At 40.2% G+C, this 13,866-nt stretch overlaps 1 protein-coding gene and 1 long non-coding RNA gene across 3 annotated transcripts in view; one reads left to right on the top strand and one right to left on the bottom strand.

The window, feature by feature from the left end:
- Window positions 1-138: 138 nt before the first annotated feature.
- Window positions 139-13,182, bottom strand: LOC129391962 (uncharacterized). Of its 2 annotated transcripts, none has more exons than XR_008616911.1 (4): window positions 12,619-13,182; window positions 11,392-11,979; window positions 4,365-4,556; window positions 139-1,078 (listed from the first exon to the last, which is right to left on the bottom strand). It is a non-coding gene; the product is annotated as an uncharacterized lncRNA (long non-coding RNA). The 2 variants fall into 2 exon arrangements; XR_008616907.1 differs by lacking the exon at window positions 12,619-13,182 and adding an exon at window positions 12,146-12,228.
- SEC62 (SEC62 homolog, preprotein translocation factor) overlaps window positions 12,092-13,866 on the top strand; it is a 29,687-nt gene continuing 27,912 nt past the window's right edge. The window contains exon 1 of the mRNA XM_028491062.2: window positions 12,092-12,216. Coding sequence (XP_028346863.1) covers window positions 12,181-12,216 — 36 coding nt within the window. The 5' untranslated portion in view covers window positions 12,092-12,180. The remainder of the gene's footprint in view (window positions 12,217-13,866) is intronic.

The following is a 13,866-nucleotide window of genomic DNA, read 5'->3' on the forward strand; positions in this document are numbered from 1 at the left end:
AACTGAATTATATGTAGCAATGATCATAATGATCATTCTTTTATTTATGCACTGTCTCTAGCATCCCAAAGTACTTTGTAAAAAATATGTTAGAGTCACAGGATGATGAATGTTCTCCATTGGGAGTGGGAGGAAAGATAAGTTAGAGTGTTTACTTAGTCCTTGGGTTACTTTCCTGCAAGTCTGCTTTCCTCATAAAGCCCACAGCTCCTGTCAGGCAGCCCTCTCTAGAAACAACAGCTATGGCCCTTCCTAAGTTCTGGATTGTGGGAAACCAGCCCCTCCTCTTGTCATTTCAGGCTGGGGGATGGAAGGGTTTCCTGCTATTGCTAGTTCTTGTTGGTTTCCCTTAACCCCACTCACACCTGTGTAATTGGTCCTTCATTAAACTCTCCTCAATTATCTGGTTGAAGGGTGCCATTTATGTCCTGCCAGCATCCTGACTTACACACACATACACTATTAGAAAATCACTCAAACTGCCTTAAATCATCAATGGAATTTATTGAATCATGCAGCTAAAAAAAAAATGTCTTGCTTCAAGTCAGTGCAGTGGCTCAAATGACGGCATCAAGGCAATTAGAACTGGAAGAAACTTTATTAATCAGATTGTTATCTTGATTATAATATAATTATATTTGTGTGCAGGAGGGATGAAAGGGTTTTTTTTTGTTTGTTTTGTTTTTTTGGGTTTTTTTGCTCCGTTTTGCACTAAAGAATAAGGAAAATAGTTTACTGGCCCAGTTGTTTCTGAATCCTGTGTTAGCACTCTGTAAACATTTGAGATAAATAAATGAGAACTTTCAGAGGCCAAAAGCAAAACTAACTCCACAGAACTATATGGAACCTAAAGGAAAAATAATTGCTTCATCATTTTTATTTTTGCACATCATTAACTCTTTTATTCACAGTACCTGACACAGTCCTTACAGGGTAGGTTCAGTAAACTGATGGATGATGGAAAGTAGTGACTGACTCTTTTCTCTCACATGATGCTGGAGATGGTATAGCAACTGATGTACCTCTCTGTTCCCAAACACTTGCTGGCCATTCCTGCCGATTTCGTATAGTGGAGAGACTGCGGAAGACCAAGGGCACTACTGGTAAATGATTTATAGTAACCAAGGACAGAGAAACATACACTAGTTTTAATTTTTTCAAATAAAAAGACTTTCATTCTGTACACAGTATTTCCAATAACACTATAATGTCAAAGTTAAAGAACAAGATAACATAAAGTATGCTTAAAAGTTTCCTGTTGTTTCAAGCACTTTGTTTTTCCCTGTGAACAATGGACAATTGTGCCTTTAAACTGAAATAACTTGTATGAGATTTAACACAGCTGGCTTTCTCTCAAAAAAAAATTCATCTTTTACACTTTCTAAGTTAGGAAAAGATTATTTAAATGTTTTTGATTCTTTCATTTATTTCTTTTTTAGGTAACCAGTGAGTGTGTCTCTATTGTTCCATGCTATGCCAATGACAGCAGTTTGTCCCTTATTTAGCATGGACAAGTATAACAATCAAGAGAGTAATGTGACCGTGAGAATTAATGCAAAGCACTTGCTGCCCAAGAGGCAGTAGCTGGGGTAAGATAGGGCCATGGGAATACAAGAACAATCCCCTCCTCGTCCATGCTCCCACCCAGCCAGGGCTTCCCAGAAGCCAGACCTTTGGGGGAGGTGAGAGACCACCAAGGACACTTCAACCATTGCCCACTTGGCTCTCTGAAGAACCCACACAGCATGTCTTAGTCAATTTTTTAAATTAAAAATAACTTTTTTCCCTATTCCAAAAGCAATGCATGTTTATTATGCAGAATGTAAACATTTAAGATTAACAAAAAAAGAAAGAAAGAAGAAGGTATGAGAGGGTAGCCTTTAATTACCCCTCTTAGGAATGACCATGGTTAACATTTTGGTGTATACGCAAAGCTCACTCACTCCTTGTCTCCCTCTCTCTCTGGGATTTTACTATAAATATCCTTTTGAATATCTTTATACACCATTAATTTTATTCATCTTTTATTCCTCACAGAACCTAACACAGTCCTGCATGAGGAGGTATTCAATAAAAGGATGAATGGCTGAATGTCCAAATCAGCTCCTTTTATTCATATGCTGCTGGAGGTTAATATAGCAACTGCTACACCACTCTGTTCCCATGTGCCTGCCAAAGGAGTACCAGGTATTGGGACTTATCTGAAACCATCAAGAAATCACAGTATTTGCTAACTCCACTAGAAAACCCCTCCTTAAAAGGAATGCTTCACAAGTGACAGAGCCCTTAACTTGGAGCTAGAAGATATAAGTTTGAATTACAATTGGTCATTTTACTTCTCATTTTACTTCCTTAAGCCTCCATCTTCTAATCTGTGAAATGAAGGCATTGACCTATGATGTATAGGATCCCTAGCAGTTAATATTCTATGTTATCTATATATGTCTGTCTATCTATCCATCCATCCAACCAAACATACATACATGTATGTGTGTATATATTTTTTTAGTGAAGAAAGGACCCAGGTACTAGGCCTTGAGGTGCTAGTATGACAAAATCTGGTTTTGTCTGCCTGTTTTGTAAAAACTGAAAGTCTTATAGGAAACCCAGCCAACATGCTTTTCCATGCCCACAAACACTCTCTGTGGCTAAACTGGGAAAATCAAAAGCATGAAAACCAAAAAGAAAAATAGAAAATAATGAAAGCATCTCTCTACATGTGGCTTTTATTAATTCTCAGATGATTGTTGTATTCTGTCTGAGGCTCCCTTTCTTGTTTCATAGCTTTACACTCTGTTGTGTCATTTTCAAAATACTCCCTCCCCCCATTTCCAAGGTTACAAGCAGAGAATAGCTCTTCACTGAACTGTGAACAATGAGCTCTGTTTGGTAAGAGAACTTGACAACTGAAGCAAAAGAAATCCTAATATCAAAACAGGTTGAGACAGGAAAATGATTAGTAACTCAAGTGTCTGGGTAGAAAGGGAGTATGAACTATCACCACCTACCCATTCCTTCCCGTCAAGCTCGGAGCCATTTTAAAACCCCATACCAATTCCTGAGAGCATTTAAGAAATGATGTGTTTCCAACATGTTCTGGCTGATGCTGAGGGCTCCTTCCCACATGTGCCTCTTCACCCTGCCTAAGCAGAGGGGATGTTAAGCATGGTGGAGGGGACCAGAGGGAACCATACTTAGAAAACCCTGCCGCTAGAAGTTTGTCCACGCAAGCGCACCGAGGCTTTTGGAACTCACCACCTCCAGAGTGTTTGCTTTTTCCAAATGATCAATCGGAACAAGTTTGTTCATTCCTAATACAGGTGAAATGCACCCAATTCTTACTCACTTCTTCTAACTTGGGACATTCTGCCCCTATGCTTGTAGCACCACCGTGCTAAGCCTGGCTGGAAGTGTTGTCTTTGATTCCTAGGGTCTAGGCCAGGCCTTGCTGACCCAGCTATCACTGCTGTGGCCCCCAAATGGGAGATGGGCCCTCCTATCCCTGCAGTGGTGGGGAGCCACTGCTGCTTTCACCTTGGCTAATAAATGCTGCTCCTCTTCCTCCTTCTTTTGCTTTTTCAACTTAAATTTTTTAGTTTAAGAAAAGTAGTGCATAGGGTCACATGGCTCAAGAGGGTAAACCATGAAAAACCTCTGTTCCATCCCTGTCCTCCAGCCACTGATTGCCCTCCTGTAACAAGCAAAAATGTACGTCTATTTTTTCACCCTCTTTTTATGCAAATATTAACATACTACGTTTGAGAGGGTTTTTTTTCATGTAACAAAATATTACACTGTTGCCAGCAATGAGTGAGTGCCTGTTATTCCAGATCTCAACAATCCTTTTTTTTTTAAGTTGAAATACAGCTGATTTACAATGTTGTGTTAGTTTCAGGTGTACAGCAAAGTGATTCGATTTCATATATATATTCTTTTTTAGATATATATTCTTTTTTAGATTCTTTTCCATTATAGGTTATTACAAGATAATGAGTGTACTTCCCTGTGCTATATAGTAAGTCCTTGTTGGTAATCCATTTTATATTTAATAGCATGTATATTTTAATCCCAGAGTCCTAATTTATCCCTCCCCCACACACAGTTCTTTTCATTAATACACTAAGCAACTTTTACCAAGGGTCACACTAAAGCCAGAGGTCTGTGTTCTACATCAGAGGTAAGTGCTACATCAGTGATCTAAAATCTATACCTCCTCTGAAGCTAGCACTCTGTTTGGGTCTGGCTTACCAGATCAGGCTCCTTTTCCTCTTATCAGGAGCTCCCATTGCTCTCATGCCCCACATTGTTCCTTCCCAAACTCTGGTCCCCATGAGGACCACATCCATCACACATGTTGTATATACCTTCACAGAGTTCAAGGTCTTTTTCTTGGAAAGATGTTCAGCCCCAGTGCAGATCCATGGATGCAAACAGCTTCATAGTGAGAGATGAATCTTCTCTATGATCCTCTCTAAAAAACCATACAAGTTCTTTTCCAGATCAGCCCCAATGAAAAAAAAAATCAGCTCCTCAGATATCACAAAACGAAGCAGTTCCTGGCGGGGTGGGGAGGGGGAATGGAGATTACAGTACCCAAAGGTCGTCATATTAATTCTCATTCACAAACCATTCCTAACTGATGGTCTCTAGAGAGTCAAGCCAAACTGATAATTTTAAAAGTAAATAAATAGTGGCTGTATCAATTTACATTCCCACCAACAGTGCAAGAGGGTTCCCTTTTCTCCACACCGTCTCCAGCATTTATTGTTTGTAGATTTTTTTTGATACAGCCACTATGCAGAACAATATGGAGGTTCCTTAAAAAACTAAAAACAGAACTACCAGATGATCCAGCAGTTCCACTCCTGGGCATATACCCCGAGAAAACCATAATTCAAAGAGAGACATGTACCACAATGTTCATTGCAGCACTATTTACAATAGCCAGGACATGGAAGCAACCTAAGTGTCCATCAAAAGATGAATGGATAAAGAAGATGTGGCACATATATACAATGGAATATTACTCAGCCATAAAAAGAAACGAAATTGAGTTATTTGTAGTGAGGTGGATGGACCTAGAGTCTGGCATACGGAGTGAAGCAAGGCAGAAGGAGAAAAACAAATACCATATGCTAACACATATATATGGAATCTTAAAAAAAAGGTTCTGAAGAACCTAGGGGCAGGACAGGAATAAAGACGCAGACATAGAGAATGGACTTGAGATACAGGGAGGGGGAAGGGTAAGCTGGGATTAAGTGAGAGAGTAGCATTGACATACATACACTATCAAATGTAAAATAGATAGCTAGTGGGAACCAGCCGCATAGCACAGGGAGATCAGCTCAGTGCTTTGTGCCCACCTAGAGGGGTGGGAGGGAGACGCAAAAGGGAGTGGATATGGGGATACATGTATACATATAGCTGATTCACTTTGTTTTACAGCAGAAACTAACACAACATTGTAAAGCAATTATACTCCAATAAAGATGTTAAAATAAATAAATAGTAAATAAATGAATGAATAAACTATTTCTTACAATATTATTCCAATTAATATATGTAGAAGGAATGTTGACAATAGAAAATCAGCATTTAGCAACAGAAATAATTATTTCAGGCAAAGATAATTAATGAGTGCTAAAATGAGTGGGCAAAAATATGATGAAAAGCAGAATATTTACATAAAGTATCCTCTCTTAGATGCTAATTAATTTCAAAGGGAAGAACTGTAACTTGACAGCAGTGAAACCTGGCAGATGCCATCTTAACTAAGTGATCAAGGTTAGCATCACCAGTGATGGAACACATCAACTATATTCCTCCTGATAGAATGTACTGAGCAGGGCACGATGTCACTTCTGTGACACTCTTGCCAAAAATTCATAACCTGAATATAATCATGAGGAAACATCAGACAAACCTAAATGAGCAACATTTTACAAAATAACTGGCCAATACTCTTCAAAGAATCAAAGAAAGGCAAAAAAAAACCCTACTGTTTCATTGTCATGAAAGACAAAGAAAAACTGAGGACTGGCCCAGATTAAAGACTAACAAAGCATGAAAACTAAATGCAGTCTAAGATCTGGGATTGAATCCTGAGCAAAAAAAGTAGTAGGACATGACAAAATTTGAATAAGGTCTGCAGATTACTTAGTAGTACTCTGTCAAGTTAATTTCCTGTTTTGAAAATGGTACTGTGGTTACACAAGATGTTAACGTTTGTAGAAGCTGGGTGAAGAGTATATGTGAATTCTTCTATTTTTTTCAACTTTCTCATAAGTATGAAAGTATTTCAAAATGAATAGTTGAAAAAATTAAAAATAAATTCTAAAAAACATGGTTGAGAAAAATTCACTTATTATAATATTGGTCTGTGGACAGAGTAAAAATTACATATTAATTAAAAGAAATATCTTCACTCTTGAATTTAAGACTAGACAAGCAAGCTTTTTCTTTGATTAGTCATGTGTAGAATTATTCAGGCATTTCTTAAAGTCACACTCTAAACTCTCAGCATATACTTTATTACCAAAAGTTGAAGTTCAGTATAGCAACTGTACGTAAAAGTACTTAGATAATCTTGGTCTGTCCTTGTCACAATATCAATAGACCTCTGCTGGGAACTGTTTTATTATGACAACCGAGCACTAAATTCACTAATCTTCAGGTCCGCAATTCCTGGGTGTATAGAAGAAGAAAGTTTTCCATTTGGCAGATGAAAAATCAAGACCCCCAAATCCCTCTCCTTAGGAAGTAGAGCTTAGGAAAAGAGCCTAGTACTTTTTTGCTGTTTGCTCTGAAATATAGCACTTTAAATGCACTGAGTTCATTTCCAGTGGGGTTAGGGGTGACCCTGCATAACTCAGAAGCAACCTGTAGGGGAAAAAAAAAAAGGCAAGTGCAGTCATGGGAAGCAGAAGATTTTACATGTCACATAGGAATATAAAATGTTATATTTAGTAGTTTCTTATATAGATATACAAAAAAATTGAATAACTACGGGGGGTAGATCCATAATTACCACAGCCTCCACCAGATTATTTAGATAATTACCTAAAAGTTAACATATCTACTCCATAAGATTTACTGGCCTTTTGTTCTTTTCATTTCGGAGAAATCAGCATTACTGGACCAGTTCTTGAGCACAAGTGCTGTCTGAAAATTTTCTGAGGCCAATATAATGTGAACAAAAAATTAATCAATAGTTGATCTAAAAAAAAGAAATGGAAAATTTTATTTGAGCCAAACTGAGGATTATAACCAAGGAGACAGTCTTTCAGAAAGGTCTGAAGACTGTTCTGCCCATTAGAGATCAAAACACAGTTATATAAGTTTTTGAGACAAAGGGTTATATGTCAAATGACTATTGACAATTTACATAATCCAGACCTACACATACAAAGCAAGTAGTAGGTCATGCTAACTCTTTTTGGTTTTTTTTAAATTTATTTTTTTGCTGCATTGGGTCTTCGTTGCTGCACACGGGCTTTCTCTAGTTGTGGTGAGCAGGCGGTTACTCTTCATTGTGGTGCGTGGGCTTCTCATTGTGGTGGCTTCTCTTGTTGCGGGGCACAGGCTCTAGGCGCACAGGCTTCAGTAGTTGTGGCACGTGGGCTCGGTAGTTGTGGCTCGTGGGCTCTAGCGCGCAGGCTCAGTAGTTGTGGCACATGGGCTTAGTTGCTCCATGGCATGTGGGATCTTCCCGGACCAGGGCTCGAACCCATGTCCTCTACATTGGCAGGCAGATTCTTAACCACTGCGCCACCAGGGAAGTCCCATGCTCGTTACAAGATTAAGAAGGAATGTTATTTCCTAAGGAGGGCTGGTTAGTGCAGATCCACAATACACACTAAAGGGAAGGTAGGAAGCCCAAACCAGCAAAGAAAAATTTTTATGTTTAAATTTTTGTCTTGACATAAAATATGAATTTTATTTAATCAACAAGAAGAAAAAATGTTAGGATTTTTCTCCCAATCTGCATGTGAGGTCCAGGTCTAGATGCCCTGGTTTTCTTGGCCCTCCTGACTTCAGGTTCCATGAATTCTGTGCCAATTGAACTTCTGTTCTCACCCTTGCCATCCCTCTCCTCTCTTCCCATCTTCATAGATGTTGGGTTTAGACAGAAAACAAGCTCTAGATATATTAATAACCTATGAGGTTTAGCTTTCTTTCCTCGTCCAAAAGGTTTTAATGTGGGGGATTTTTTGCTTTGTCAAACCCTGTATTTTCTCTCAAATTGCTGGGTTGGAGGTAGGTTGAGAAGGTGGATCCTTATACGTCTCTGTTCTCAGGTAAGACTACTATTATACAGGACACCAAGCACAATGACTGAAAGCTAGAGTCTCTCGTCTTGCACAAGGAAGTGCTTCCTCCATCAAATCTAGGGAAGCTTATTAAACCGGTTTCTTCTAATTTCATAGAGGACTATAGAGATAATAGAGGCCATGGATATAATGAAGACTTAACATAACTTTGTCCGTCTTGTAAGTATATTTCTCTCCATTTACGAAAGCTGCAGAGGATAAGGACTATGTCATTGTCATCATTCGTTATTTACTCCATTGACACCCATTCACACTAAGCCAGGCTGGACTAGATATTGAGAACAGCAGAATAAGACATAGTACCTGCCCTTAAAAGGTTCACAGTCTGGTAGAAAGAAAAACAACAAATTATACTATTTGTTGTTTAAATTGTATTTTATATATATATATATAAATAATTTATATAATTATTTTACATATAAATATATTAAAACTATATTAAATTATACATACTATAGCACTGATTGTATGAAATGTTGCAGAAACCCAGAAAAAGGAACAGCTGATTCTACTGAAGAAAGAATTCAGGGAAGGTTTCACTGTGGAAGTGTTAGGTTTCCTGACCCTTGAAGGATCTGCCAAGTGAGAAGGGGAAGAAAAAAATAGGAAACATGTGGGTATGAAAAGGTATTTGGCAGGATGGGGGAGTAGGAGGAGAAGTGTGGTCTCACAGTACTAAAGATGAAGCAGGAAAGGAGTGAACCAGGTGATTCTAAGGAAGAAGATGATGATGGTTGGATATGGTCAGCTGGCACATGGCAAAGGATAGAAAGCTAAAGTCTTCATTTCTCAGACTCCCTTGCAGCTAGAGTCTGGTTCTAATTCAATGCACTGGTTGTATATCAGAAGGACAAAAGTGATGAGGAAGCCATCTTTCTGCTGCTGGCTGGCTTTCACTTTGCTGGCAAGCAAGGTCATGGAGACACAGGGTTCTTCTACAGCTCCAGTATTCAGCCTTGATTGTGGGAGTTAAGAGGCAGTTGCAGCAGTACTGGCAACAACTTCTGATGCTGGCTTCCTGACAGGTTGATCACAGCTATCTGGTAATTTCCTGAACTCAGCGTTGCTATTGTGGACTCCTCACTCCTCCAAAGTAGAGATTCCCCTGAGTGGTTAGTTCTGCAGGGTCTGACAGGCCCAGGCTTGATCCTGCTCTTGCAAACTTTCAATGATTTTGGATAAACAGAAGTTTTGCTTTGGCAAAAGAAAGGGAGAGGGGTAATGTGCCTCATTTGGGTGAGAAATAAAAGTCAAGTGACAGGAATGAGATTGCAAATTCATAAGGAAATCAGAGCAAGAAGTAGCCAGGAGAAACTCCCCACTACTACCATCAGATATAAGTGTGGTGATGAGAAGAGTGCTTGAGCCATTTTTATATAAATATTAAATGGAGGGAGAACCCAGAAACGTGACATTTGGGTTATATGTGCAAACATTAGCCATCCTTAATGTTGCTGTACACTCTGAGCAATGGTGCCTGGCTGGTCGTTAACAAGGGAGTGGAGGATGGTCTGGAGTGTAGAGAGGGTAGAGTTGGGGCGGAACGATTAGCAGGCTTTTGCAACAACATTTCAGGTAGGAAATGATAGAGACCTAATCAAGGCAATGGCAATAGGAATGATGAGGAAGGGTAGAATTCCAAACATCTCAGTTGCAGAGTCAACAGGATTGCTTACTGATTGGCATGGTTGAGATACCTCCAAGGTTTCTAGCATGAGTAATTAAGTGAACAGTGATGCAGTTACCAGAGTTTAAAAATACAATAAAAGAGACAGGTTTTGTGGGGGGGGGAATGGTGATTTCTCGTTGGACATTCAGTGGAGATATCCAGAAGACAACTAGAAATAAACATTAATGCAGTATTTTGGAATTAAGCTGTAAACATGAATAAGAATCCCCAGAATGCATGGAGAAAAGGGAAGAAGATGAGAATGGAAACATGGTGGCCAGGAACATTGAACAGCTAGGTAAAGAGAGAGGAGCCAAAGAGAAATCAGAAGGAACAACCTGATATCATGAATGCCAAAGAAGGAGAACAAATTAAGTGCATGGTCAATATTGTCAAATCCTTAATAAGACGCTACAATTTGACATGAATTATTAATGGATGGTGGAGGTAGAAACCAAATTGTTGTAGTCTAAGGAGTGAATGTCAGTGAGACATGGGGAGAGTAAATTAAACCTCTTCTGAAGAAAACGGTGCTAGGGCAGTAGCTAGAGAGGTAGTTATTTTCCACGAAGGGCTTTCATTTCCCATTATAGTCCTAACCTAGCATTTTGCATCTAGTAGGCACTCAACATCTATTAAATACAATAATATTTTCATTTATAAACTAGCTTTCCTATGAAGAGAATCCAGTGTTCTCCAAATAAAACAGTACAAAACAGATCTACCCTCATTTTGGATGGGGAGGACTGAAGGAAATAAACACATTTCATATTCTGTGTTATGTTTTGGGTTAATTGGTAAGAATCATCATTTTTTCTCACCCCTCTCTGACTACACACACCCTGATTGTAGATTATAGAAGGAAAAGGAACCAAATGACTTGCTGATCCAGTCCCCAGACTGCAGAATTGCATAGTCCAAAAATGAACTTTAGCTATGTTACTTTATAAAAGACTAGGCATCAAGATGCCACTATTTGCCTTAATTACATATTTAATTGCTATTAGGTTACATATATATGGGAAACGAAGAATTTTTTAAAGATATAATATATGCTCAGCATAACATTAAGTGAAAAAGGCATATTATGCAATATGATCTCAATTGGGGGAAAGGGGGAAATATATACACACAAAGTATGAATAAATACTAGAAGAAAATAAACTGTTAACAGATCTTTGGACGGTAGCGTTAGGGATTTTTATTTCCTTCATCTTACTTTTCTGTAAATTCCCAATTTTCTATTATTTAAAATGCCTTAAAATCTCCATTAAAGTCATGGTAATTTCTATCTAGAAACACTTACTAGCAATTTAAGCCCATTCTCTTTGATCTAGGTAGCTCTAAAATAACAATAGTTATACTAGTAATTCACCAGACTCCGAGTACCCTGCAGTCTTCTTAATTCCAACTTCTTATTCTCTCTCCTTATTCATCGTATTAGTTGTTTGCACTTTCCTCAGTTCTCTCTGACTCGGATTCTAAAGGTGCGTTTCGAGAAGCAACGTGGAAAATGGAATGGGGAATCCAAAGTTTGTTTCACATGAGCCCGACTACCCCCTACATTGTACGGGGAGATAACGTGGCTTAGGTCTCGTCTGTGCCATCTACCAACTGTGGAGCCTTAGATAAATCTGTTCATATCGCTGCACCTCAGCTGTCTCGGCTTTCCCATCTTCAAAATGGGATTAGGAGAATTTACACGTGGGGAATAGATGATGCAGGGCTCACAGGCAAGAAAAGAAGTGCCACAGTTAGAGACGTCTAGAATTCCATAGGTGTCAGGAAATCCTCTGTAAAAGGCTCCACCCCAAACCTACTGACTCCGAGGGGCGTGGGGCCCCCGGAATCTGTATTTTAATAGCTTCCCAGGTGATTCAGATGCCCAGTCAGGTTTGAGAACCAAGGACTCTTTCCAGTCCTCCTGTTCTTTGATCCACTTCTCAACTTCCTTCTGGTCCCAGCGATTTCCAGTTCCTGCAACAAAAGGAGCCAAGGAAAGAGGGGAGAGAAAGCGCAGCCAAGACCCGCCGAGCCAGCCTCGCACCGGCCTCTTGACAGCCTCCCCGCTCCGGCGCCAGCCGGTAGGTTACATAACAGCCCCGCGGCGCGCTCTCGCGATATTTCCGCCGCCCCCGCCTACCTCCACGTCAGAGGGAACCGGGCGGAGCGGCCAACATGGCGGAACGCAGACGACACAAGAAGCGGATTCAGGTACCAAAACCGAGCCCTGGGATAGGGGACTCTCGGAAGTGGAAGACGCAGGGAAAGCTCCCGGGAAGGGCGGGCGAAATCGAGGACGAGGTGGGGTGGGGTTCCCCCGCGAAGTCGCCGGTGCGGGCTGAGTCGTTGTGAGGGGCCTGAGGAAGGGCGGTGTTGGAGACGGCCGAGACTGAGGCGGAGGTGCTGGGGCAGCCCAGGGTGGCGGTGGCAGCGGCGGTGGCGGCGGCGGCGTTGCCGGCCTGGGCCTGTGCTGGGCGGTCCGCGTCCTCCGAGCGCAGACAGACACCGACCCTCCCCGGGCTCCTCCCCTCCCTTCTCCACGCCATCCTTTCGCCTTAGCTGTCCCGAAATTAAGGTCGCGATAATTAGGGTAGAAGGAGGCGGAGGACTGACCTAAAGCTGCCCGTTCTTTGTGCGCAGATAGAAGGACCGTAGGAGGGGTTAGTGATCGGTGTTTGGTCAGCTGCCCCAGGGGCCCGGGCGGCGATCTGCGTATCCAGATGTTCGTTTGCGTGCAGCCTCTTTTCTTCTCACAGTTATTAACTTAAGCGTCCAACTGAAGCTTTCCGGCTTCCTTTCAGCGACACAGTGTAAATAAACAAAACTCTCTTGGTACTGCAACGAGCGGGTCCCGCCCAGAAACCTTTCACATGCCAGTGTGTCATCCTCATAACCTACATAGCATCCCTCCCTCATTCCACATGCATGTCATCTATGTATTTCTTCCTTGCCATTTTCCCCCTGTTGTTCTTGCTCTTTGCCGAGAGGATTAAATATGGGGAGCATCTTAGACTCAGAATGTTCTGTTGTCTCCTTATTAGCTCCTGTGCCTAGAAACCTTCATATGTCGTCATAAATTGATGGCGTGTTGTAAACTGTTAATATACTAATCACAAATTGTTACACTCGTCATTGTCTTTCTGTTCCTTACTATTTCATTGCTTAGATGACTTTCTAATGTCTTTTCCCCCTTTTTTTATCACTTAACTGACTTACACCACAGGTGATTTGAGCTATGCAAGTTAAAATTCTCCTGAAAACTTTGAAGTACTAGGGAAAAAAAGATGCCAGTGATCAGCAAACTTGGAATTTTAGAATTAGGCAGAAATAAGAAAGTAGTTTCAAAAAGAGTACAGAAGAGGACCAGGGACAATTGCCCCCCAAGTTCAGACAGGTCATAAAACCAAGGCTTAAGGTTATTATGGAAGAAATTTCTAATTATACTATTTCTAGTCTTTCAAAATCTAGTGTTATTGGTCAGGTATGGATACAAAATATACTTTTATTAGAGTTTGTATTGAAGTTGTCAAATTAGGGCTTCCTGGACTTATATTTACACACATGGTACATTTTATGGCCTTAAATAAACATTGTTTTTACAGATTCAACTGTTCTTTAATATTGTTGTAAAGATGATCCTAATTCACTTTGAATAGCTGCTCTATTTCAATTGTGATCTCATATTAAGCAGAAAGATAGATTTAAAAACCTGTATAGTAGTGGTAGTGACTGGGAGCTAAAACTTGTGCCTGTTTGTACCCCAGTGTCAATAATTATTGGCCCTGTAACTTTGGTCAAGTTACTTAACTTTTTTCCTCTATTTCCAAATCCATAAGAAGGAATATTTACCTTAAAAAAATA

The sequence above is a fragment of the Physeter macrocephalus genome, chromosome 1 (assembly GCF_002837175.3).
Source record: "Physeter macrocephalus isolate SW-GA chromosome 1, ASM283717v5, whole genome shotgun sequence".
In the NCBI taxonomy this organism is placed as follows: Eukaryota; Metazoa; Chordata; class Mammalia; order Artiodactyla; family Physeteridae; genus Physeter; species Physeter macrocephalus.